Genomic DNA, 26,889 nt, shown 5'->3' on the forward strand with positions numbered 1-26,889 from the left:
CTCAGGTTTATGGTTTGTGCACTTTGAGGCATGTATAAAACTGCATTAATATGTAAAACATCTTTCTGAGCGGGTGTGGACATGCATATTTATTTATTGAATACTACCGCACATATACCATACTGTAAATTAATGATGTCAAGTGAACAAATAAACACATTATACAGGATTCTCTTGTGTATTGAGTAATCATTGATCGTACGAGCTTCTGGTCTCAGTTTAAAAGGCATGTCAAGAGTTACCGTGACATCTCCATCACGCTGCATGGGGATTAGTTAGTAAAACTGGATCATCCTCAGGTAATGCGGATCAGGTAACTGGCTGACAGCAGAGACAAATGACCTTCCTTGAACTAAATATTGCAGATTGCATATTGTCTAAATCTCATTTCTGGTTTTATTTTTGTGCAAAAGCAGAGGAAAGCAACAGTCCGGTCAAACACAAGTAAATGCCACATGGAGCAGGAGAGCGGAGAGAACAGAGGCCCTGTCACCCCACACATTCTGCTCACTGATTGGCCGACTGCCATAACAGTGGGCTAAAGTGACCCTGGAGAATCCGAGAGGTGACATAAGGCGGATAAACGTCTCCTAACTGTCTCTTAACGAACTGTCACCGTTCAGTTCTGAATAAACTGAACACAACAGGAATGGAATTCTGACAGATGACGGCACTCAGAGAAACATGTCTTGAAAATACTCGTCAAATTCTTCCTCCCTGAAAGACAAGCAGAGATGTCAGTTAAAGAAGCGTGCATTCATCCTTCAGGTGTCAATACTGCACATGTGAGCGGGACTCACCTGGATTTCTCCTCCACGGGGGCGGCCGGACCCTTCCAGTGGTCTGATTCTGAAGGGCCCTCCTCCTCTTCACTCTCTGTGTCTGAGACACACACAACATTACACAGTCATGAGGAATCAAACATCTGAGGTATTTTTACACCGTCTAAAGGAAATATCAGTGATGCTTTTCTTTATTAAAATTCACCACTATGATGGTACAGAGTAGCAGATGCTCCGAGGTGACGCTCTGGGCCGCATTTCCCGAAACCTTCGTATACCTTAAGCTGTACCATATCTTTAATATGTGTTTCTATCTAAAGTTAAATACACCAGTATTTTGACATGTTTTAATGCAAAGAATATAATTGTAACACTGATGGTTGTTAATTTTTAATGATCTTATCATGGAAATCAAGGAATTTAAAGAGAAAGATTGTGGTAGGAAGTTTAGTCAAACTGCAGCGATACAGCAAATATTTTTGCTAAATCAAAGACGCCGCCATTCACGGAGCATTTTAGTGCATTTAATCCGTGAAAATCTGGCTACAATACGCCCCAATTATGATTATACAAATTAAAAGTGAAACTGCCACTGCAGCAAATTCAGCAGCTCTTGTTTGTCAAGACAAACTCAACGGACCGGGCCCCATAATTCAGCTCTAGGTGTTTTCCTGCTATAGCTGTTATTATATGTTCTGCGTTCTGCGCTTTTATTGATATAATAAAGGCACTTTAGCAACATATATTATGGGAATATAGATCATGGGCTCCCAAACACAGGTATAATCAAAGGAAGTCTATCTCATGGCACACCTTTTAAACAGAAAATAGGGAAACAACACGCATTCACTCACTTTTATTATTTTTATATCATGAATGAATATGTTTAATTACAATATCAAAATGCCTTATTATAGGGTTGCACAATAATGGGCATACTTTGTATTTATAATATTCCCCTTGATATTGTAAGTGTGATAAATAATGTTGATTATATCTTAATGTTTTAATAAACGTGACCATAATCTACATGCTTGGCACTGTAAACGTGGCGCTTGCGCATCCAGTCTCGACAGAACGTGTGAAGCACGACAAACGTGTGAACTATATAAGTCAAATTGTTAGTTGCTGGAATCAACTTTTTTAATGCACCACAACAGCAAGTGGCTTTATGTGACCCTCCTTATCACCCAAGTTGAGAACCTTTGATTTAAATGACCATGCTGCCGGTTAGTGTAGCAGGTTGATACACTCATTTCACAATTAAATCACACGGTTGGATTAAGTTTGCAATTTGGTTTATTATTATGCGAGTCCTAACTATTTCTAAAGAGTTATTTTATAACTAATGCCGCTATCTCACATACCGCAGTGAAGCAGTTCCTGTATAGATTGAATAATTGATTGTCGAACGATGGATACCCATTAATTCAGCACCGCCACCATGGACAGCACCCGACGGTCATGTCGGACGTGGAAAGTTGAGGTTACTTACTAAGGTAAAGTTCAGGAAACACGCCTAGAAGAGGTATAACTGGAGTTCAGGTGTACCTTTAGAGTCTTCGTAGCGTGCTAAGAGACAACTTTATCGGGAAACGCAGCCCTGGTCAATATATCATTTTCTCCTGTTTTATTGCCTGCCAGGTAAAAACCCTCAGTCGCTCAGTAAAGTATTTGCTGTATGATTGATGTGAGGAGCTGTCGAGACCTGACTCTCAATGTTAACTTATGTAACGTGATGTTTTGTGAATCCAGCTGGAGGTTGATTTAAAGTGACAGGATAAATATCTGGAGTGTGAGTACACTGACTGCCGGTGGGTGAAAGATGAGGGCAGGTGAGCTGGGTGGGGTACATACCTTTATCAGAGCCTCGGGGCTCCTCTTCTGAACACGAGGAAGACGTTTCTGTACAAAAGAAATACCTTTGAATAAACTCAGATTCCAATATAATGCTTTTCATTTTACCATACGCTTGTCATAAAATACTTCAATCATTACCGTGACAACTTTATGCTGCACAGACAACAAATGACACAACCGTATGTCTCAGTTTGGCACAGACATGCGCTGGAATGTTATTTCGACACCAGGGTACAAACAGCTGTCTTGAAAACAGCTGATGCTTCATTCTACACGACCTCATGAATCAAGATGGTCGTCTTCAAAATGACGAAAATGTTAGGAAAAGAATCTTGCCTTTGCGTCTTTTTTTGTGTTTGCGTTTGTTCTTGCGTTTCTGGGTTCTGGGTCTCTTTGATTGTAATTTTTTCTCGCCGTCTTTCGATCGCTGTCGCTTCTGAACGGTTACTTCTTTTCTCCTGGAACAGGAATGATCACAGAACGTCAGTGTTGTTGAGATTACTGATATCTACAGAAGTTCACATGCAACAGTGTTGAAATGTTCTTACTGGTGATGATAGTTGAGTTTGAAGGAGCACTCTGGACAAAGACCTTTGAAACAGTGTGATAACATATCATTTATAGCAAACATGTTTCAGGATAAACATAACAGACAATTAAAGGAGTAGTTCATTTTCAAAAGAAATATTCATGATAATTTACTCACCCTCATGTCATCAAAGATTTTTTTGTTTCTTTAGTCGAAAAGAAATGATGGTTTTTGATTTTCCTCCATAAAGTGGACTTCAACGGACTCCAAACGGATGAAGATCAAAATGCAGTTTCAGTGCAGCTTCAAAGAGCTTTAGATATGACCTTTATTCATCTTCTGGTATGGTTTAAAGCTGCACTAAACTGTCAACCGTTTGGAGTCCATTGAAGTCCACTATATGGAGAAAAACCCTGGAATATTTTCATCAAAAACCTTCATTTCATTTCGAATAAAGAAACAAAAGCCTAAACATCTTGGATGACATGGGGGTGAGTAAATTATCATGAACTAATCCTTTAAACATGTGTGATATTAAAAAGAGCAGTGATAATCCACACAACTTTTTTACTTTTCTTTACAGTTTAAATCTTTCCGTTTTGTTCCCAGTTTAAATAAAAAACTAGTCTATAGTGATTTACACTCTTTCGTGCACTATTTTTCATTCACGCGATCTGAAGTATGCACTGGCAGTGCCACACATACAGACATGGTCTTGTCTAAATCTACCCACATGTGATGATTTACATAAGCACTTACGCAGTTTCACAAGAGCGTTCCTCTTCTCTCCCTGCTCAACATAAGCAAAATTCACCTCCCAGCTCTTCAGACCATCCTTTATCTCGCAGCGCTTGTTACCACACAGAAACTGACCTGAGTACAGCAAGAATAACACACTTGAGAGATATGAAAACTGCAGAATTTGTGTAGTACAGTTTAAAACTTTTATGTTGGCCATGTTTGATTCTTTAAAAATTAACCAAGTTTTTACAACAAACCTAAAACCATGGTTATGAAAGTATAAACTATAGCTAACAACCCTAGTTGCTACAGTGACCATAACCTAACCTTGGTATTTGTTATAAAACAATCAATACACCAAAACATTCACTACACTTTTACTTCAATAAATCTAGGGACAAATTTCCTAGTGGAGAAAAGCTATACATTCCGAGAAAATAGTAGTTTTAAAATCTTAAAGTTTGAATGTTACATCGATGACAAATAGATCGACAGATAGCTTTTCTTTACATTACGTAGCAAGATATGCACTTAAACACACGGCTAGCAAGTGTTAACATGATGCTACTATGTTTAAACATTATTTAACAAGATTTTAGCACAATGCTAATATGATTAACATGATAGTTAACACACTTAAAAATGCTAGCGTTTAACATGATCTAACATTTTGCTAACACGTTAGAACAAAATGTTAACATGTTATATCACTATTTAACATGATGCTATCTTAAAGTCCCAGTGAACCTAAAAATGACAATTCTTATTTTGCATGAAATATTACAGCGTTTATAGTGAATAGTTTATTAATGTGGGTCATTTTCTTTTTAAAATTCATGTACCCTGATACTCTCCAGTTAAATATTTGAAAACGCACTTCCGCCCTGTTATTACTATCCATATCGAATGACGTTAAATATACATCTTGGGTGGAGCATCCGTTAACTCCTCCCCCTCAACTGTCAGTCTTCAAAATGCAATGGCTGTTTTCATACATCCAATCAATTCGAAGTGAAACACGCATGCCCAGCCATACATTTTCTCCCTTTGAAGTTCCTTTTTACTCGGAAATCCGTCAGAATACGGAAGTAAAAACGATGGCAACTTCCTGTTGACAGGGACTTTAATGTTGGCATGTAGCACATTGATAACACGTTTTAGCATAATGCGATCATGTTTTATATGATGTTACCCTTTTTTAAATGAATGCTAGAACACACAATATACACACACACTTATTAAATGGTTGATAAGTGTGTACTTCATTTAATTCAGTAAATACTGTCACATTACTTTGTAATGTCTTTTGGGTCTTTTGGGTTCAACTTCTGTGGCTTTGTGTAAAGAGCCTCCTCTCGTGACCTGGCTGTGGCACGGCTTTCACCTCCAGCAGGATTACAGGGGGATCCTCCAGATTGACAAAAGTGCGTCATCAGGGAGATTTTGTGCCAGGATTCTCATCGCTCTGACAGTGTGCCGTCTGGATCGCTCTGAACCCACCACTCTTCAGTCTAATATTGCCACCATGACTCGGATAAATGTACATTTAAACATTCAGTAGATGTTTTTATTCAAAGCAATTCTAATTTAAAGCCTCCTCATCACTTCACAGACCAACTATACTAAACAGACCACCACAGTCGGGGTGCACCGTCACTCATATTTTAACCGTGCTGATAAATCATGTGTTATTTTGTTGATCTATTCCTGTCAGCATCTTAAAGGGTTAGGTCACTCTAAAATACAAATTCTGTCATCATTTCCTTTCATGAAGGATGTGAAACACAAAAAAAGATCTTTAGAGAAATATCTCTGGGGTTTTGTGTTCATACAACGGAAGTCAATGGGGATAAATGTTGTTTGGTTATCGACATTCTTCAAAATATCTTCTTTTCTGTTCTACAGACGAAAGAAGGTCATACAGGTTTGAAACGACATGAGGATGCATTTTTGTGCGAAATAAAGTGAAAGTTAGGAAATGTAATGCACCTCTGCACAATACTAAGTGTCCTTCTCAAACTCGCACTTTGACAAAAAGAGGCCGTGTTGTTGTGTTAGATGATGTCATTTTCCTTTGGTCTAGATGGTTTATTCATTGTATTTTACCGGGGCAGCTGAGAGAGTGACAGGGACGTCATACTAACGCTGTGAGGATTATTTCGACTCAGTTAGCTCACCTATGAAATGACGTACATGCAGCTCACAGCTCTCCGTTTAAACTCACGTGAGCGGCAGGGAAGCTGTTAAAGCCAGTGAGGATGACGTACAGAGTCAAAACACATCAGGCTAAAACCCTCATCACCAGCTTCAGGGAAACCCTTGATATGTTCAACTGTGAAGAGACGTCCTGAAGGGACCTGTTCAGCTCTCCCTCAAACTTACAAACAACAACAAAACAATATCTGCAGGAATATGTCGGGAGCACAGAGAAGCACCTGACTCTAGATATGACTAGTGGCGTGCACATGATTCATTAAATCATTCAAGTCTGTAAGAACATCTATTAAGATTATATTTGTAATAAAGCAGTAGATAAAAACCAAAATTCATCACATTATAAAAAAACATGGTCCTCTATAGCACGTTATTTAAGTTTAAAATAATGTGTGTTTGTGTTGTTTATTCCGTGACGATGGTGTATGTGTGTGTGTACGCATCATATCGTGCTATGGTCAAGCTGTGGATCAGGGTTCAGCAGATGATAGATACACACACACACACACATACAAGATCTCTTCATTGATCTGGCCAAACGCTTGTATAAAGACCTTGTTTGCCTACTAAGATATCATCTAACCATGAACCGTGACCCAGAAACAGTTATTTAAAACCATTGATCCACCTTACAAAACCCATATTTCACTCATCCACATTGAGGTCACTGTCATATTATATATAAGTGACAAACAACATACAACACCCAATGAAAAAGAAGCTGTGACATGCTTTTTTTGTAAATACTTCTGTATGGGATTATAATATAAAAAGTAATCGTAAAATAATATAATAGAAAACTGCTAAATTAAGACTGAGTTTAGTTTTCAGCTCCACACAGATATTCAATCAGAGATGATCATATGAATATTTGAGGTGTTTGGTTCAAAGTAAGAGCAACAGCATTAGTGACAATAGCTGTACCATTTATAAGAATAATCACGACAGTAAAATTATGTATTATATTAATGTAAAATGTGGACTGCAGGAGGAGCAGAAGTCAGAAGGCTTGGCCCGTTTGGATGAGAAAGTGTTTGTTGTTTATAATTCAAAGCTGTACTGTGCATGAGATACATTGCATCACCACCTAGTGGTGAAAGACAGTATTGTCTTCATATCGCTAATACCGTCTTAAATGGATCATTGTCTATTCAAAAGTACTTTATGTACCAGAGTGTAACAGAAAAAATACATAGGAGAAAAACGTCAATTACCTTTTCCAGATATAACTTCATTTTCAATGCGCCATCTAAAACCAAACTGGTAATATAATATAAAGATGTCAGTTCAGTAGTTACAAAATAAGAGGATAAGCTATTTTAAATGATCATAATAAGAAGCATCTAAAAAATACACCACAAACCTTATTTTCTTTATATCGGCTGAGATCTGCGATACAGTACTCTTTAAAAAGCTTGTCGTGATACTTCTTTGCGAGTTCTTTTTCCCTGAAAGCAACATCACACAGTTCAGAATTACAGAAAAACAGATCAGGAATTCTGATATAGATATTACCATGTCATCTCCTCCTCATCCTCCTCTCTCCACAGGAAACGGTGGTTTTCTCGCACCACGTCCAGGTCAGTCTTATCATTATTCCTGCGGGTTGACACACATGTGATGCTCAGGACTCACTCTCATTTAGCATCTTATGAATACATTTAAATTAAAGGGGAAGCATGTGGTTTTCTCTGTAAGTATCTCTAGATATTAGTGGGACAAAACACAATTTTAATACTTTTTTTTAAACACTTTAACTTCAAATTTACTACAGAACAACAGTTTCTCTATAAAGCAGGCAAAGTAAAATCTCACATGGACCGCTTGAAGTCTTCGATCTTTCCTCCATAGTACAGTATGTAGTCGCTGACGAACTTCTTGTGCCGGTCAAACTTAGGATATGCTGTCAGGGAAATCTTCACGTTTGAAGTGAACAGGATTGAATCCACAAGACACAATTTTTTATGAAATTTTCTGCACCACATCACATTGCATCTACTTTCCTCAACCCATTTCAATCTCTATACAAATGTATTATATAAAATACATCATTAGACAATTTGAGTATAAAGAGCTTAAAATATGCATGGAATCTATTCAGAGTTAAACTGAGAGGATACAGCGTTCATTGAGATCAGGTGTTGCCGTCGGTTTCGGGCTTCCTCTCTGCCAGGAAACAGAACGTTATTCTCATGACACACGGCAGACAGTTCCAGGTGACAAATGTTGACATTACCTGTCCCATTCAGCTGCAGCCACATTCTTATGGGCCAAGCTGGTACGTTTGCCTTTCTGGAACGGCTTATGTAACAGTTCATCTTCACCTGGCCTACAACCACAAGAGATTGAAATTGTGTTATTTATTTTTGAATCACATGTTCATCACATTTCACTACCATTAATATAAAAAAGCTAAATGTGCAGGATCTGTATCACAGTTCAATATCAATATATTAAGACTACAGTATATTTACATGACACTTCAAGAAACTTCTTACCTGATCTCTCCATATTTGGACTTTTCTCCACCACCATCTTCATCGCTAAAGTCAGAGTCGTAACCTCCACCTCCATGCACCTATCACAAAACACAGAATAACTATAGTACAAGAACAGAATGATGACTGTATAACATCAGTAAATCAACACTGGTCTTGTGATTGAAATGTTTTACATTTTCTTTCTTGTAAAATAACCAGAGTAAAGCGTTTAGACCAGTAAATGCTAAAGCATCTGAGCACAGCAGCACAGAAGTACTGACTCATCTTCATGTGAAGGACACATAGAGTCAAACTCAACCATTCAAGCCACTTCAGCAGCACCAGAAATACAATACTCTACCCCAGAAACTGCAGTCTACATAGTGTCCCCTAGAAGGGCAATGTGGAAAGAGGGGGCCACATCTTGACAAGGTCAACTAGTTTTGTATCTTTTTTCCCCCATTGCTTTCTTCACAGAGTGTCCTGACCAACACGACCACATTATAAGATACAATAGCTCTGCTGTTCCCAGAGTATCTGGCTTCATTGAGCCTGTTACAAATATTAATCATGCAACTGTAATAATTATCATTTTCATTAACTTGTGGTTAAACAAGAGTAACCACAAATTTACAATGCTTTCACTAAAGCAACAAAAGTATGGTTACTGTAAACATTCCATTCCATTCCATTTTCTACCGCTTATCCGAACTACCTCGGGTCACGGGGAGCCTGTGCCTATCTCAGGAGTCATCGGGCATCAAGGCAGGATACACCCTGGATGGAGTGCCAACCCATCGCAGGGCACACACACTCACTCATTCACTCACGCACTCACACCCTACGGACAATTTTTTCCAGATATGCCAATCAACCTACCATGCATGACTTTGGACCAGGGGAGGAAACCGGAGTACCCGGAGGAAACCCCCGAGGCACGGGGAGAACATACAAACTCCACACACACAAGTCGGAAGCGGGAATCGAACCCTCAATCCTAGAGGTGTGAGGCGAACGTGCTAACCACTAAGCCACCGTGCCCCCCTACTGTAAACATAAATAAATGAAATGTATAGATAAACTGTTGTAATTAAAGTCGTTTAAGCCAATAACGTGTTTTTACATTATAATAAGTTATATAAAATACACAAAGCTGTGGTTATTGTGATAAGAAACAGGTTAAGGATGCTCACTGACCATATACCGTTATAAAAAAAACCTTGTTACAGAAAACTGTGCATAAACATTTACAATACAGTAATTATAAAACAAAGAGTTAAAATGCAATTTTCTTTATCCAGGTAAACGAAAACGGCATCGGGCACTGAATAAATGCTACTGTCAACTGTACTGTAAACTCACGAAAATCTCTAGAAACAACTACAATACAATAGTGGTGTCAACAAGAGCCTTAGCATTGTTAGTTGTTGTAGAAAGACTTATTATTAGTTCATTTGAGGACTTTAAGCGCACCTTAACAAGATCTAACGCGCTTTGATCCATTCTGTTTACTTCATTCCATAGAGGCGCGGACTGATGACGTACGTCACGCCTATCATCAGGCGCGGATAGATGACGCTACATCAGCTGGGCCCGCCCCGCATCACGCTTCCTTCTTTTGTCTCAGTTAGTGTGAATATCATTTAATAACAATATTTTTGTTTAGATATTAAAAATATTAACGATAATACAAGTAAAGATAAATTATGATCTAAAAAGGTCGGGTAATGTGTAATAATAAAACTCTTTATTTTGCGTTGAAAGGTTAGTTGCCATTGTTCTCAGAAAAGCTTGGGGGATTAGTGCTTCAAACTGACTTTGTTATTTACATCATAAATCACTCTTGTTTTCGTCGAAATCGAGTATAGATTCAGTGACAGGAAATGTGAAGTGCCATATTCACAATGTAGAACAATTGCTCTTTTATTCAGAGAAATGCTAAAATTGAATGAACTGAAGACAGACAGTAACCAAGACAGATACTTTACTGTCCTCCTAAGTCCATGAGAAACATCCATATGATGCAACAAAGGAACATCGTGTGGGTGTTTCATGAAGAATGTAACAAACAAAACTGAAAAACAGAAAATAAAAGGGTTAATTCTTTTATTAGTAATGTAACAAATTGTATAATATGATTAACAAATAGGGTGTCTTTGCTTACTTTTTATAGCATAAAGCATAATATCATAATGGAAATGTATCACATTCCACATATAAATACATATTATTGTGTTATAATACAATATTTATATCATGATCTTCCAATTTTCAAAATATTTTGATATAAAATAGTAATGAGTGAATATGCTTTGTCAAATGATCAAAGGATTTTCAAAACAAGCTGATGTTGCTCTGTGTGTGTGTGTGTGTGTGAAGGGGGCGCAGGTGCATGTCCCTCATGAATATTCCTTGGATCTTTTATTCATGGATTGGTTCATGCGCATTCCCACTAATAATACCATTGGACACCAGCTGGTACATAATGATGCCAAACAGGGATTCTCCCAGAATCGGTTGCCGTCGGACAAACCATCGGATATTTTGATCGGATACTTTTTTCGGTTCCCTTGTTGTTGAGCTCTCTTTCCGTGTCTTTTGAGACCGATTTGTTTATCGTGACAATCGTAATGTAGTAGGCCAGTTCAGATTTCCTCTCGCTTTGTGTTTTTATTATAGCAGAACGAATCGCTGGATGCGCGCCTGAGCCGCAGACATTCATTACGCGGAGCCTGCGCAGACACCAGCAGCTCTTATTATTAATCAGAGTGATCGGGAATACAGCAGGACAGGATGGGATATGTGCACAGAAGAGCATACACTCTTCTGCTTTGGTTTGCCACCCTATTGCTGTTGGTGGAGGGCAGAAGAGTTAAACAGCCCCGATGCCCCTTTGGATGCACCTGCACTAAAGATAACGCCTTGTGTGAAGGTGTGAGTTCTGTGCCACACAGTTTTCCTCCCGACGTCGTTTCACTGTAAGTCTCCTCCATTGCATGCATGCGAAAATAATGTACATGTTGTGTGCGAAATGAATGCATGCAAACTTTTGTAGATATATTATGTGTGCACTCTTTTCTTACTGGTGACAGATCATTTGTGAAGACCGGATTCAATGAGATCTCTGGGGGAAGTTTTCTCTACACGCCTTCCCTTCAGCTCCTGTGAGTTTCTGCTCATGTTATGTGTGCATGGCGTTGTAAAGACGAGCTGATCGTCGTGTACAGGGGTCCAGTGTTTGTTCAGAGTAATTGGTGCCCGGACCCCTCTAAGGATACTCTTCAGCGTGTCTAATGTCTCAAAGCCCCTAAATTGGTGTGAATATTATGCAACGCAGCCTGAAGAACCCTTCCTCGTGAAATGAGAAGACTACTGCTGAAGTAGTGATGTGTTTACAAACCAATAAAAAGGAGACAACCCTTTCTTTAATGTGTTTGTACAGTACAGTGCAGTAAACAAAGGATGTAAACAACTGTTATTATACTTAGAATTCGTCTTTAAGGAAAGATAAATGCTCTTGAACGGAATTCATTTTGCAAGGACATTTCTGTTAAATGTAGTAATGCTGCCGTGTCAAATAGCAATTAGTTTGTGCAACAGAACATATTTTTATTGTTATTGTTTTTATTCTTGACCATTGAAACCATGTTTGTTTATTCTTTTGCTTGTTCCTTAGATTGTTTACGGGCAACACGTTCGGCTCTATCGACGAAGATGCTTTCCAAGGCCTGCCACATCTTGAATATCTGTGAGTTTCATTTGTTTTGAAACTGTTAGCATTCCTCATGATGTCACGCAGGAATATCTAAATCAAATAATCAATTTCAGGTTCATTGAAAACAACCTAATTGAATCCATCTCTCCCAACGCATTTAGAGGTTTAAAATCTCTCATACACTTGTAAGTACATTTACGTTGAACGTGTTCTGAAATAATATAGAATGCTTCTGTATGCTGAGCTGATTCAAATTTTTCCTTTTTGTTAGGAGTCTCGCCTACAATAATCTCGAGACGTTGCCCAAAGATGTTTTTAAAGGGATGGATGCCTTAACAAAAGTGTACGTATTTCCCGTTTACTTCTTGCCTTTTTGTGATGTGACATAAACTCAGAGTGATGTGAAATGACGTGTGTGACAGGGATCTGAGAGGAAACATGTTCAGTTGTGACTGTAAACTGAAATGGCTGGTGGACTGGATGTTCAGCACCAATGCAACGGTGGACCAGTTACACTGCAGCGGGCCTGCGGCCTATCAAGGGAAGAAGATTAATGACCTGACGCCTCAGTCATTCGACTGCATTACAGCAGGTACATCAGCAGCGGACTGTCCTGGGGCTCAGTGGTTAGAGCATGGCGCTAGCAACACCAAGGTCCTGGGTTCGATCCCAGGGATTGAAACAATGTATAGGATAATGTCGCTTTGGATAAAAGCAGCTGCCAAATGCTTAAATAAAATGGAAAACGGCTATTAATTGCTGTGAAATCGTGTTGAATAAATCTATGTTTGGACAAGCACTTTTCCTCTTAATGACTCTTCTTGTGTTGATGTATTTACTATTTCAAAAGAAATAGTGAAACATTTAAAGGTTTTGTATTTGTTTCAAGCAATAATGTTTTGTTTATGTCATAACAAAAAAGTAGGGTGTGCTGCTTGCAGATAAGATTGATCCTTTAAACTGTACACTTTAAATGTGTTTTTTTAAGATAACTTGAAAAGGACAAATATGAAATCACAAACATTTAAAGTTTTTTATTGAAGGAATGATCATCTTTTTAATGTTCTTGGTTGCAGAGTTTGCTATAAAGAAGACTCTTACATTTGAGTCCATATCTGTGGAGTCCTTCACCTTTGGGAACGATCAATACGTTGTATATGCCCAGCCCTTCTCTGGAAAATGCAGCTTTATGGAGTGGGATCATGTCAACATGGAGTTCAGAGCTTACGACACTATAGAAAGTGAGTAAATAAATCACATACATCATAGACGTTCAGACTAAACACAGAGACCAATATCCTCATTTGTGGAGAGAACTTTAAGCGAGACATTCTGGGAACCATCATTTGACTCGGTTTCACTGATGATGATGTTGGCACAGAAATGATCAACTTTCCCTTTTTAAAACAAATTATATAAAGAACAACATTCGCAGAGCTATTACTGCTGTGAGAATTGAAAAAAATGTTTATTTTTCAAATCCTAGGCACGTCCACTGTGGTTTGCAAGCCGATGGTTATCGAAAACCACCTTTTCATCATCGTTGCCCAACTTTTCGGGGGCTCTCACATTTACAAAAGAGACAGCTCTGCCAACAAATTCATCAAAATCCAGGATATCGACATTCTGAAAATCAGAAAACCCAACGACATCGAGACCTTCCGCCTGGAAGGCGAGTACTTCTTTGTGATAGCCGACAGCTCCAAGGCCGGTTCCACCACAGTCTACAAGTGGAACGGCAACGGGTTCTACTCGCACCAGTCTCTCCATCCCTGGTACCGAGACACGGATGTGGAGTACCTGGACATCGGCGGCAAAGCCCACCTCATCTTGTCCAGCAGCTCGCAGCGGCCTGTCATCTACCAGTGGAGCAAGACCCAGAAGCAGTTCGACCGACGGACGGACATCCCAGAGATGGAGGACGTCTACGCCGTCAAACACTTCAAGGCCAAGGGGGAGCTGTTTATCTGTCTGACGCGCTTCATCGGCGACTCCAAGGTGATGACGTGGGACGGTTCCATGTTCACGGAGATACAGACAATGCCCTCGCGGGGCTCCATGGTGTTTCAGCCCGTCTCCATCGGCAACTGGCAGTACGCCATCCTAGGCAGCGACTACTCGCTGACCCAGGTCTATCGGTGGGACGCTAAAAAGAGCCAGTTTGTGCATTTCCAGGAGCTCAACGTCCAGGCGCCGAGAGCTTTTTCACTGGTGTCCATTGACAACAGAGAATTCCTCCTGGCGTCCAGCTTTAAAGGGAAGACGCAGATTTACGAGCACTTGATGATCGACCTGAGCAGTTAGACGCTGCGACGAGGCTGTGAATTACACCATTGTGACCCTCGCGCGCTTTTGTGAACCTACATGCATGATCTAGTGCTAATAATAATAATTCCACATGAATGCCACTCTAGAAACTCCCTTTGTGTCTTTCTCTCTTGTCATCATCCTTTTTCACTCTTTTTTTTTGTCCCTTTAAACAAAAACTATTGTGTTTTCTAGGCTTACATCACTAAAGAGGTAGGCCTATAATAAAGGAAACGGCAAAGGTCAAATCAGTTAACATAATAACATCTGCCAAATAAACTGTTTACATTTTTTACAGCGAAAAACTATTTTTAACTGTTTGTTTTTTTACGTAGAAAGGACGGCATTCTTCACAATGGATGTGACCCATTTGAAACTTCTTTTGACTAATTGAATTCTTAGATTAATGCTCTTTGAGGACGAATAACTGTGAGAAAGAACGTTAGTTGTTTGCTACGTGTTTGTTTGTTAGGTCTAATAAAACCTATTAGAAATATAAGCTTGTTTTGTCGTGATGCAAACAAACAAACATTATTTACAATGGAACAGAATGTTACTGTGGCGAATTAAAGTTCATTTTCATATTTCACCCCATAATCAAAAGAAAAAAATATAACAGATTTGTTCAATGTCTTGACGGAAGTACATTTATCACCAATTCTCACGACCCTTTCTAAGAAAATAAATGCATATTTAATCATAAATCCAGCGTTTTATTTGATTTTGGGGGTTAAATAGAATGATTTGGTGAGATTTATCTATCCTTTCAGACGTTTTGTTATGACTCGAATGGTGATCCTCTCTCACTCATGGATGGAAAGGAACATATCATATATTTAATTTATTCATCATTCGTAAAAGCTAACCGCGTTAGAATAAACGCAGCGAAACGTCATTGTCGTCCAGCAGCTCACAATAAACGCAGCGAAACTTCATTTGTCGTCCGCTTACAACGCCGCTCCTCTTCAAACGCGTGCTGCTCCCTCCAGCGGCAAAGAGACGCAATGACATCTATGTATACAAGGTTAATGATTTAACCTGTTGCTCGGGAGTATTTGAAGCGTGTGCAGAAGGTATGCCAGCAGGTCTTCTGTCCGAGCATGGGTGAATGTAGACAGCGCAATGACTCGCTGAGTAAAAATGACAGGGACGAGATCAGTGTGCTCTGTCATAAAGTTAACGGTGTTGACGCCGTGGAAGACATTGAGTTACATAGCGATCCAGAAGCGGCGAGGACCGGTGAGGTAACGGATGCTGACACCGGCGGGATCGGTGGCTGGTTCCACCGGTTCCGCGCGCTGCTGAGCTGCAGGAAGAGAAGCGATGATAATGATGACGATGACGGTGAACAGGACAAGGTTCAGAAAGGTAAAGCGATCTCAAAGCTTACACCACCACCACAGGATATAATTCTACACGTTTATCTAAGATCGACAGATTCTCTGACTCGACAAGTTTGTTTCTTTCGCGGGACTGTGACTAAACGGCCGAGTTTCACGATACATCTGTACCTTTCTTACAGAAGTTTCCATGGTAACCATCTTTTCCGCCAAAGTGCCGTGCCAGCCACAATGAAAACTTTCGGCCTTGTCATAAAACTGAAATATACAACCCGTTTGACTATATCATTAATTTCTTAGGATTCTACTTTTAATAAATGTAATAAATATTTTTTAGCGCGGTTACTGGTTACATGGTTACAAGGGTTTATGACGAGAACTGTTACAAAATATGAAGTTTTACATAACATATTACACAAACAGTGAAATAACCTTTCAGAATCTCTTTCTCTTTATTTTATTGTTTAAAAATGACTGATAGCTAATAAAAAGTGAACAACTTTATTACAGTGATGGTATCAGTCGGTGAACGTAAGATACTGAATGATCAATTATCATTTTATAGCCAGTCGTACTTTTAAAGCTAAATTTGTTATCGTGGTTTAGCTATAATAATCATGTTTTTAAAAATGTTTAATTTTCATAGAGGCTGTAGCTCGACCTGTGGAGAACTGAACTAGTCAAACAAAAGTCACAGGTTTGATCCACAAGAACACAAATAATGATAAAAACAACATAAATATCGAATGCACTGTTGTTCACTCTGTAAAAAAATGTCTGCCAAACGTAAAAATAAATGTAATTTCATAGTTTATTCAATAAATAACACAGAATTACTTTGAAACACAGTTTTTGTTTCTGGTTTATGGCATTGAGAGACTGAGAGGTTATTGTTTAAAGTGTCGCCTTATCTTTCACAGACAGAAACAACGACAAATGTTTCAATAAGGAAGAGCGGATAAGGTTCATTGTGAACATGCTTTGTGGGAAACGGTTGTGTGAATCACTTCAGGAAAGAGTGTTTTATTTCTTTTCTTGTCTTGTTTATGTAACTCAGACTGGTTTTGTTGGGCGTCCGTTATGTTCCAGGAATGATTGAGTCGAGCACAGAGGATGTTTCACACAGACTCGTGGCCTCATAGAGCATGTTCACATCTCAGCCACAGGTAGTGAAGTTGTGTACCTTTGGTCACATGATCATTGCCGTCACATGCGATATCATTTCAATGTGAAACAGTGTGTTGAAGCTCATGCTGTTCTCTTCCATATCATTCCACTCCAAGATCAACATTCGGCTCACTCCCCACAAAGCCAAATCACACGCTGCTTCAGATATCTCATGCAGTCACGTGCGAAACCTCTTACTGTTGAACCCGTGTCTTTACGGGAAACAAATGGTGTAAAGCTGTTATTGACGGCGTTTTCTTGTATTCCTCCACAGAGAAGGCGGCGTGTCCCGGCCTCGGCCTCCTGTACAGTTTGTTGGCAGCCGTCTTTTTCTCCGTTGCCGCTCTCCTCGTGAAGAAGATCGATGACATGCATGCTATCCAGATCAGCGCCATTCGATGCTTCTTCCAGATGCTCTTTGTCATGCCAGCTATGATTTATTACAAGTATGAATCTGTAACTGGATCCAGTTCAGTTTGGCTTCGTTCACACTGCACCCAAACCTCATTCGCTTTTAACATCTAATTTGAACGAGGAATAATTCACCCTCATGTCACGTCAGACCTTTAAGACTTTCTTTCTTCTCTAGAACACAAGAGAAGATATTTTAAAGAAGGTTAAAAACCAAACAACAAACCACTGAAACGTGTCTCAAAATATCTTCTTTTGCGTTCCACAGAAGAAACAAAGTCACACGCGGTTAGGATTATCCTATTTGTTTGCTTGTCTTAGTTTGAGTCATTAAAAGCAGATAACCGCCTTAAATGTCTCTTTTTCAGAATTGGCTTTATCGGTCCAAGAGACATGCGAATCTACCTGTTCCTCAGAGGCTTCCTCGGAGCCAACGCCATGATCTTGTTGTATTACGCAATTCTGCAGATGCCGCTAGCCGACGCCACGGTTATAATGTTCAGCAATCCCGTCTTCACGGCCTTGCTGGCCTGGATATTCCTCAAAGAAAGGTGCACGATATGGGACGTCGTGTTTACCGTGTTTACTCTCACCGGCGTCATACTGATAGCCAGACCTCCCTTCCTCTTCGGGGAAAGGGTGTCCGGGATCGAAGGAGAATACACCAATCACATCAAAGGCACGGTCGCTGCGCTCGCGGGGGCCGTCGGCGCCGCCTGCACCATGGTGATTCTGAGAAAAATGGGGAAAAGTGTTCATTACTATCTCTCCGTGTGGTACTACGCTGTCGTGGGACTCATCGAGTGCTTAGTCGTTTTGTTCATCTTGGACGACTGGACGATGCCGGAGTGCGGCTGGGACAGGTGGACCCTCATGGCCATCGGTTTGCTCGGCATTGCCGGCCAGACGTTCCTCACCAAAGCCCTCCAGATTGAGAAAGCGGGCCCGGTGGCGCTGATGAGGACGATGGATGTGGTGCTGGCCTTCATCCTCCAGTTCCTGTTCCTCAATCGCAAACCCACCTGGTGGAGTCTGGGCGGGGCCTTGTGCGTGACCGTTAGCACTAGTGGTGTGGCCGTGAGGAAGTGGTTCAGCACCAGACGACAGAGCTGATGGTCACAGATGTTTGTTACTGATACCTGCTGCGTTCTATCCCAAAGAAGCTCTTCAGGCTTTCATCATTTACTGCATATATATATGTTTTTGTAGTTACTTAAAGTACATATTCTTTCTTTAAATGAGGGCTGTTATTCAAAGCCTTACAAATCTATTTTTAAGTGATGAGTCTTTTAATACTATAAGATTTTTTAAGTACAGAGTATATTATAAAGAAAACTGCTGGCCAGGAGTTTGAAGAGTGTGTAACATAATTACTTTATACAAACATCTTTGCACTTGTGTACTGTAACTCATGTCCTTTTAGATATACGTACCTATTTATGGGTAGTTGACAGACTAATATGCAAATTTGTACTATAGTGTGACGATTTTATTTTTTAAAACAAAAGGAAGATAAATCTCTCTTATACTATTTTATATGATACATATAAATAATAAATGTCACACCATAGGACACATATGGTCACACGTATGATTTACTCATACAAATACCTTTAAAAGCAATATATACCTTGTAGAAAGGTTAAATAAATGGAATAAAGGAGGCGGTAACGGCAGACATTTAAGCAAAGTTTTAACCAAAATAACAACAAACTACAAAGACATCCGGCAGACCCTCACAGTCGACTTCCGGCGAATAAAACAATCTATAACAAAAACACAAGTAAAATGTCAAAAGAACATACATACAAACGTAAAACATTTTAGGGCCCTGTCCTCTCTCTTCAACGGTCCGGTCGCTCGTTCTCTTATATGCTCCCGATCTCCTCTGTGATACGAGACCGGTGCGCGCACAGCTGGCGCTCATTAACACTCACTCACCGGCCTCGAATCACGGTCTCGCCCCGCCTACTCCACTACATACCTGCTCAAATCAAAGTTACAAGTTGGAATATATTCATCTTGAGACATGATATGCATCAATCAGTTCATCTATGAACTTTGCCCTCGTATACCTTAGCCGGATTGACTCGCTCTAATTTATTTATTTATTTATGAGACATGAATGTCCGACCATAGTGAGATTTATGACAAGGCCACATGACTGTTCTTGTGCAGTTTAGTAACTGACTGGTTATTGAACTGAATCTCATTGATTTTCCTTTGAATTTATTGAATTTGTTATATTTGCACTTGTTTGTGTAAACTTAACTCGGATCACTGCACATCGTGTCATTGTAGGCCTGTACTTCACTCAGGCAGAATGCTGTACTGATACTGTAGCAGTAATGAAAGTGCGGCCTTAATCCATTCATCTGATCACAGATCTGTGTAACATGATTATTTATTGTGATAATTGTCACACAGTTTGAATAATGCCTGTTATACATTTCACCTATGAAACTTTAATTTGAACCTTAGTTGAAATAAACAAAAGAGATACAAACTTCACATTTCATCCACCTGCATTGTCATGTGATTCAAATCTGCTAAAGACGGATTAGAGTTGCATTCTTGAGTCTTGCTATTTTTCTCTCCTTGCTTTGTGATTGTTCTGTATTATTAGGACTGTCTCATATTTATCACATTCATTATGCATTTTCTGTACTGTATGATCAGTGAAGTGCTGTAGACAAGAGAATTCAATATGAAATTCAATAAATACTCTGTGGCAGCTGGTTCACCTATCTTCTGAAAACATTGAGCTGTTTTGACTTTGGAGAATGATATCGCACTGTTTGGAAAGGAACATGAGACTCGCCACATGTTTCTTAATGCATTACTGATGTTTATTCAGAAAAAACTTGGCTGTTTTTACATTTCAGAATAATAGTGAAGTCAGTCAAATGAAATGAATGATACTGAATGAAAAAATTCAAAGATATCCTTTTGTGAATCTTATTAAAAGTATCAAACTTAAAGGTCCAGTGTGTAGATTTTAGGAGGATCTATTGACAGAAATGTAATTTAATTTCTATAACTATGTAATGAAGCGTTATGTTTTATTATGTATCTACATAAACCGTAGGAGCCCTTACATGGAGTTCATCCTGTTGTTTCTACAGTTGATAAACGGACAAACTGCTCTACAGAGCCCATTTTGTAAATACTTTATCTCCTTCAGCAAAGAAGGAAAACATGACAACGTCTTAGTTCTGTGTCAGACACTGTAGTTTTTCGAAAGGGAGGGTTGGAGTTGGCTGTTGGTTGCTATTCACACCCTCACCACTAGATGCTGCTAAATTTCATACATTGGACCTTCAAATATATCCAGATTCTAAAAATACAGTTTTTATAATTACATATTGAAGTGAAAGACAAATACCAAAATCCAAATGTTGTCATGTAAAAAACCTTAGGCAGGATTCATTTATTGCCTTTATCTATTAATCCCTTTTAAGTTTATCCACAAACATCATTTATTTATAAAAAAACTTTTTGAATTTGACTCCTGCTCTAGTTTGTGTATTAATCTTGGTGGTCCCCTAAACGTAGCGTTGTGTACTTGCAAATGAGGACTTTTAGATATAAAAACCTGTAAGTGGCTTCTGGCCTTTTTCCTTTAAAATGATGAGCCTCCAATGTTTATCTTACAGTTTTTTCACTTTATTGCCAAAGAGGATGTATTCATTGCCATTAAATTAAAATCACTGAACCTAAACATAAAAGCCTGATAAAAATTCTAATTTTAGAAGAAAATCAAAAACTGCACTTTGAGGTTTTTCCATCTTAAGTCTTTAAATGCTGTTTAAGATACAAGTGTCTGGAAAAAGACTATATGTTTTGTAAACAACTCCATAAACATCAGAGTATTTAATTCAAAAGCTACTTGAGAAATACATTGTCTGTGTTTGAATTCTCTGGAACACAAACTCCTGACAACTTAATGGCAGGAGACCTATGAGAACACAGATGAAGCTTTTCAATTCCTTTATCTAATAATGTAAAAATGACAGAATAAGGTGAATGAATGTTTTGGACGTTTTCTTAAATCTATAAAATCCGTATTGTCCTTATTATTATAAATCTAATCATACATCATATTCATACTGTCCAATTTCAAAGCTGTAAAGACAGTGAAACTTTTGTTTTTGTCAAGTATTTTACTCATGTGCTGTTCTTATGTTTATCTTAATATGACACATCTATTATATCATTGTGTGCTGTGTAATTTTCTCCTAGAAAAGACAACAGGAGCAAAAATGTGTCTGTGTTAACATAAAAAAATTAAATGCACTCTAAATGTATTTCAAATCAAAAGCATTACTGCAACACAAATGTGCCTGAAGTTGATGGTTGTTTGACAAAAAAAATGATCTGATTTTGTTGGGTTTGTGGTTTAGTATGTGATTTATGATGATAATCCAGTAGAGGGCAGTACTTTAACACAGATCACGAGGAGAGTATGTTATGTTTATGTAAGTCTTCACGTTATATTTCAAAGTAGTAATATATAAAGAAATGGTAATCATTTCTAAACCTGGTTAGAAAGTTAGTCTAATATTTGTTTTAGGTTGATAAACAGACCAAAGACATTTTTGACAAGAAAACATGTGCATTTTTACATGGTAAGAGAAATACGTCAATGTAGAAAAATCATGCACTAAAAATGTTTTCCCTGTAAACAAACTGAGCAAACGTACTGAAATCCAAACACGCATGAGAAACTGCTTTCATGTGTAATATAATTCATTTGAATTTACTGACTTCAAAATACAAAGACTCGCTTGTAGTTTTGTACATGACTTGCCAATGGAAAGCAAGAGTTCCACTGCTGTAATATAACATGAGACATATTGACTGGGAGTGGAAGATTCGCACATTCTTTCTGGATGGCATAAGAGCTTTCTCCCAGTGGAGAGAGAATTGGAAAAGTCATTGCCTTTCTGCCAGAGCTGCAAACACACGGCTTCAGTGAATATCCACTGGCATGTGTCTATAAGAGCCCATGTAATTCCCTGAGGTTCTGAAGCAGAGGAGAGGGTGAAGCTGGACACACCTGCAGACCAACAGCATGCACACAATCCATTAAGATCCAAAATCTCAGTATATTCCAGAAAAGTATTTGGACCTTTGTGACAACGGGAAACTATGGTATATTTTCAGCTGTGCCTGGGGAAATACTGTATCCTTCACATGTAGTCAAAACTGCCTGATGAGATCAGCATGTCCTTGCAGTTAGTAGTCATAGTAACCACAAAATGTACCATTGTCACATTGCCAAAAGTTTGGCATTTTGACATTTGTATAGCCACAGTTTTACTCCAAATACCACAGTTAAACTAATAGTTACTATAGCAAAACCATTACTTTGTGGTAACAGTGGGTTAACTATTACAATGTTGCATTAAAAACTATGGATACTTTTCTAAAAGTAAGTTTAGCAATGGTATTTGTGTAATACACACTTAACGGTTACCACATTCATGTATGTAATAATATTTAGATGGTATGACGCAAAGCATCGCCGTGGTTAAACGTGCCAAAAACAATGGTACATCACTTTACCAAAGGCATGTGGTTGTGACATATGAAGACATGTAAACCACGTGTTTTACCGCATGAAGTTTGCTGCGCGTTCCATACAGAACATCGACTGTAGATCAGCTGTGTGTACTGACACTGACGCGCGCTCCCGCGTCCGTGCACTTCAGCGCTACATTGTTTCAACAGTGTTGGCGCGAGTTTGTCTGAGGGGAGATGAAAGCGACGCGTGGGGAATTTTCACACTACAGGATGAGTGAGGTTACACTGACACGCGAGTTTTCTGATTTGACTTTCTGCAGCGGTAAGTTGCGTTTCAGTCGTTGCCACGTGTTTGCGTTTTCCTCTTTAACTTCGCGTTCATTTTAATGCACTAAATATCCGCCGCATTTGAGCTTCAAAGCAAAGTTTGTGTGTTGAGCGTGCAGTCATGAATGATGTCAAGTTGTTGTAGCGACCATGACGTGTATTCACTGTACAAAGTCGATTTATTTAGGGTATTCTTATACCTTGCTGCATAATATTTACATTGTACGTCGGCGTTACTGCCATGGTCCTTGTGTGCAAATAATCATGATATCATCAAACTTTTGTCCTGTGCGTCATGTCCAACACAAAAAAGTAATGTTGTGGTACTTCTTAGTTTTTTTAAGTGAAGTTATGGTTGTCAGTCAGACTGATGGGATGTGTTGGAGGTTTGACTGCAGTTTTCTCATGTTTGTGTGCATGCCTGTATGTTTGTTTTCATGTATTGGTGTATGTTTGTTATTTACGTGTGTAATGTTGTTTTCATGTCAGACCAGCAGTGTTGTTTTTGAACCCGTGTGTGACATCATACACATATGGGTTCATTTAGAGGGTTGTTAACTAAAGCCAAAGCCTAAAACTTTACCCGACCAGAAGACATATTCTGCCCATTTTCTATCCCTTAAGACCCCTTTCTCTGGACGGGCTCCCCCATGTCTGAATGAAATGGAAATCTGACGTTTCCATAGAGTGTGTTATGAGTGACTGACCTGACCATCATCTGGATTCTGTTACCTGAACTCTCTTTCAATACGCTTTCGTTCAGCCTGGAAAATCTGAATCTGTGGAAAATGGGTCTGGTTCAGTTGACATGGCGCACTGTTCTTTTCTTTTTATCAGAAACTCGACAGAGACAGAGCTGGATTGAATTGTACCGTGATATCAGATGGGGTCTGCTGCTTTGCTTCAAACAGGCTTAAACTCACAGACCCTTGATCAGCTTCGCTGGTATGACATCGTGACTGACGGTATGACAGGACAAACATTGTCGTATGTTATTTGCTTTCAGTGTGAATTGCCTGAGCCTGATTCTGAGTTTTCTGGGTTGTGAAACTGGAAACAAGGGGACACACCTCAAGTCTGTGTGACTATCGTAAACACCCGCAATGTGTCAAAGGATTTTGAATATTAACTTTGACTTAACGCTTGTATGAATTCTTTCCTTGAGGTTAAAAAAAATAGATAAACATAAATACTAGGGATGTAACGATATATGTAAAAATCTCACGGTATGAAAACACCTCGGTGTAATGCTTGAGGTACAATATTTCTAATGATATTTAAAAAGACAAATAAAGACCTCAAAATAAAGTGCCATTAGTGTTCAATAAACGATTATTGAACATTGCAATGATGTACGAATTAGCCATGTCATATCCTGTTCTCTATTCTTTATATAAATAATAAAAAAACTGCACCAGCTGGACCTTGACAGATGTAATATCTATTATATTGTTTAACATTCTCTATGTTAAAGACCCAGAAGACCTCTCGTTTCATACAGTCATGTGACCACAATTATATTGAGACAATTATGCTATTGCGATACCATAAATTTATAATATTGTTACATACTCTTAGATCAGGAACACATTGTCACAGAATTGACCTAGTTGCAATCTCTATGTTTATTTATGATCAACTAGTTTATGGTAATCTCAAATTAAACTGTGGTTATCATCATGATAGTTTACCCACACATAGATTGTTGCAGAGCTGAACGACGCTTCGCTCCAGTAGCCGCTGGTCAAACTAAATCTACAACAGATGACTATTTTGCTCGGCCTTCAGAAAAGAAGGGGAGTGGGGGGGTGCGGAGGTGGATTTGGGGGAGGTGGGAATTCCCGTAATTTCCAAACGTTACAATAGCCTCATGCCTCATCAGACACCCACTCCCACCCACCGCTCCGGCACGATGGCCTCTCCGCTGCTCCAGTTCATAGTTTGAATAACTGGACCTTGTTACGTTTTTCAGACGAGTAACAACCACTGCAGGCCAAGATAATCTGAACTTTAGTCTGTCGCTCGTGACCGCATGGAGGGTTGATCTGTAGATCAAGAATTGCAGGAATAATAGTTTGGCTTCAGCCTTTGCTAATGTAATATAAACAAACCAAGCGTGTTTAGAATTTACAGAAGTATCAAAAGTGTCTGTTAAAGTGAGCATCACTGTGGTGTTAATTGGTGTTAAATGTTTTCACTTTCAAAAGCCGAAGAACTCATTATCTTCAAAAACATAAATGATCCCACAAAAAGTGTGTTCGGTTAAGGACAGTTGTAAGATTGAGAATACGTGAAACACCAGTTTTAATCTGCTGGCAGTTAAATCAACTGGAATAAATGATGATGGATGTTTCTTTTTGTGATGTCACATGAGTCATGTTCATCAGGACGAGGGTGTGTTTCATTGAACTCTTCAGTGATCTCATAATGCTGCAGGAATGTGTCTGTTTAATGTTTGAAAGTGTGTTGAGTGCCGTTTTTGACGAAACTCGTTCAGCAGCTTATGAGACTTTAACCATATAGTTAAACAGTTTGACAATACTCCTTTTGGCAGGTACACTGTAAAAAACAATCTGTAGAAATTACAGTATTACTGGCAGCAGTTTTCAGTTTGCAGTTTTCTGTAGATTAACATTTGTGTAATTTACTGAAAACAGTTTGTTTAAAGATAAATTAACATTAAATATTAACAAGACGTTATCTTAACAGAAATAAAACTATAAAATAACATCCTTATGCAAAGCATTCTGGGAACCGAAATTAGGTAAAAAACAGAAAAGGTTATTTTATGGGTTTTTTTCACTATAGATAAAGACTCTTTTAATGTTAGATGTTAATTTATCTTTAAACAAATTGTTGCAAATAAATAGATAAATATAAACTTAAAGTAAGTTGCTGGCAACCAGAGTCATTGATGGATAGAGGTCCAAAACACTGGAGCATCACGTGATTCTTGGAGCCTTCAGATAGTTCCAGGAAGTTATTTTCTCTTTAAATGCTTTATAACTTTAATTTTTTTATTTATTAAATGCCGTTTTATTTTTTAAATTGGTTAGAAGTTTACATCAGTTGGTCTGTTTAGCGCAGCTGCATGCGCTTCTAGTAACTCCCGGGAAATATTGAAACCGTGAAAAACTGCTCCATTGGAGTCAAAGTAGAAGACGTGACTCTCTCTGTCAATGGCTTTGCCGGCAACTAGCTGCAAAACTTAAGCAAAGATATTTACAGGCCCAGGGCCCTTTAAGGTAATTATTATTTTGCTTGCCAAGTTAAACTATTGCCATATGTACTGTTCAAGTTTTATAGTAAAATGTAATTCCTAAGAGGTTGCTCTTTCATAGCTCAGGGACCGGTTGTTCATAAGTAATCGGATTGGATCATATTGATCTGAATTAAATTGTCAGTTTGTGTTGTTCAAAACGTTTTAGTAAAATCGCGATACCTTTGATTAAAATGCAAGATTATACTGATTCCAGTAGAAGGGTGGTTT

The 26,889-nt window shown here is 38.8% G+C and overlaps 4 protein-coding genes across 6 annotated transcripts in view; 3 read left to right on the forward strand and 1 right to left on the reverse strand.

Annotated features, from left to right (window-relative positions):
• Positions 1-76: 76 nt before the first annotated feature.
• fra10ac1 (FRA10A associated CGG repeat 1) lies at positions 77-10,150 on the reverse strand. The gene is made up of 14 exons (XM_056770579.1): positions 10,080-10,150; positions 8,625-8,704; positions 8,363-8,455; positions 8,247-8,292; positions 7,942-8,018; positions 7,642-7,725; positions 7,490-7,574; positions 7,341-7,386; positions 3,931-4,044; positions 3,191-3,233; positions 2,979-3,100; positions 2,640-2,687; positions 801-882; positions 77-717 (listed from the first exon to the last, which is right to left on the reverse strand). The coding sequence occupies exons 1-14, from the start codon at positions 10,107-10,109 to the stop codon at positions 675-677; spliced, it is 993 nt and encodes a 330-aa protein (XP_056626557.1). The 5' UTR covers positions 10,110-10,150; the 3' UTR covers positions 77-674.
• Positions 10,151-10,176: 26 nt separating this feature from the next.
• lgi1b (leucine-rich, glioma inactivated 1b) lies at positions 10,177-15,107 on the forward strand. 3 transcript variants are annotated; one of them, XM_056770575.1, is made up of 9 exons: positions 10,177-10,232; positions 11,286-11,584; positions 11,699-11,770; positions 12,283-12,354; positions 12,435-12,506; positions 12,593-12,664; positions 12,744-12,913; positions 13,398-13,562; positions 13,808-15,107. In XM_056770575.1, exons 2-9 carry the CDS (start codon positions 11,400-11,402, stop codon positions 14,623-14,625), a joined length of 1,626 nt encoding a protein of 541 aa, XP_056626553.1. In that variant the 5' UTR covers positions 10,177-10,232; positions 11,286-11,399; the 3' UTR covers positions 14,626-15,107. The 3 variants fall into 3 exon arrangements, with proteins under 3 accessions (XP_056626553.1, XP_056626555.1, XP_056626552.1); XM_056770577.1 differs by lacking the exon at positions 10,177-10,232 and adding an exon at positions 10,327-10,370; XM_056770574.1 differs by lacking the exon at positions 10,177-10,232 and having other exon boundaries at positions 10,402-11,584.
• Positions 15,108-15,591: 484 nt separating this feature from the next.
• Positions 15,592-20,064, forward strand: slc35g1 (solute carrier family 35 member G1). Its single transcript, XM_056770578.1, has 3 exons — positions 15,592-15,996; positions 17,410-17,581; positions 17,915-20,064. Exons 1-3 carry the CDS (start codon positions 15,729-15,731, stop codon positions 18,657-18,659), a joined length of 1,185 nt encoding a protein of 394 aa, XP_056626556.1. The 5' UTR covers positions 15,592-15,728; the 3' UTR covers positions 18,660-20,064.
• Positions 20,065-23,270: 3,206 nt separating this feature from the next.
• plce1 (phospholipase C, epsilon 1) overlaps positions 23,271-26,889 on the forward strand; it is a 74,023-nt gene continuing 70,404 nt past the window's right edge. The window contains 1 exon segment of the mRNA XM_056770672.1: positions 23,271-23,394. The gene's annotated coding sequence lies outside the window, so the exon portion shown is untranslated.

The sequence above is a fragment of the Triplophysa dalaica genome, chromosome 17 (assembly GCF_015846415.1).
Source record: "Triplophysa dalaica isolate WHDGS20190420 chromosome 17, ASM1584641v1, whole genome shotgun sequence".
In the NCBI taxonomy this organism is placed as follows: Eukaryota; Metazoa; Chordata; class Actinopteri; order Cypriniformes; family Nemacheilidae; genus Triplophysa; species Triplophysa dalaica.

Excerpts from the sequence above, each read along its gene's own strand:
- fra10ac1 (XM_056770579.1), bottom strand. The coding sequence starts at position 10,109 with ATGGATCAAAGCGCGTTAGATCTTGTTAAG. Across the intron at positions 8,019-8,246 it reads ACCTGATCTCAATGAACGCT|TTTGACCGGCACAAGAAGTT; the intron begins GTATCCTCTCAG and ends GCATATCCTAAG. Across the intron at positions 7,575-7,641 it reads GATGAGGAGGAGATGACATG|GGAAAAAGAACTCGCAAAGA; the intron begins GTAATATCTATA and ends TGTTGCTTTCAG.
- lgi1b (XM_056770575.1), top strand. The coding sequence starts at position 11,400 with ATGGGATATGTGCACAGAAGAGCATACACTCTTCTGCTTTGGTTTGCC. Across the intron at positions 12,665-12,743 it reads ATGGATGCCTTAACAAAAGT|GGATCTGAGAGGAAACATGT; the intron begins GTACGTATTTCC and ends CGTGTGTGACAG. Across the intron at positions 13,563-13,807 it reads AGCTTACGACACTATAGAAA|GCACGTCCACTGTGGTTTGC; the intron begins GTGAGTAAATAA and ends TTCAAATCCTAG.
- slc35g1 (XM_056770578.1), top strand. The coding sequence starts at position 15,729 with ATGGGTGAATGTAGACAGCGCAATGACTCGCTGAGTAAAAATGACAGG. Across the intron at positions 15,997-17,409 it reads ACAGGACAAGGTTCAGAAAG|AGAAGGCGGCGTGTCCCGGC; the intron begins GTAAAGCGATCT and ends ATTCCTCCACAG. Across the intron at positions 17,582-17,914 it reads CCAGCTATGATTTATTACAA|AATTGGCTTTATCGGTCCAA; the intron begins GTATGAATCTGT and ends TCTCTTTTTCAG.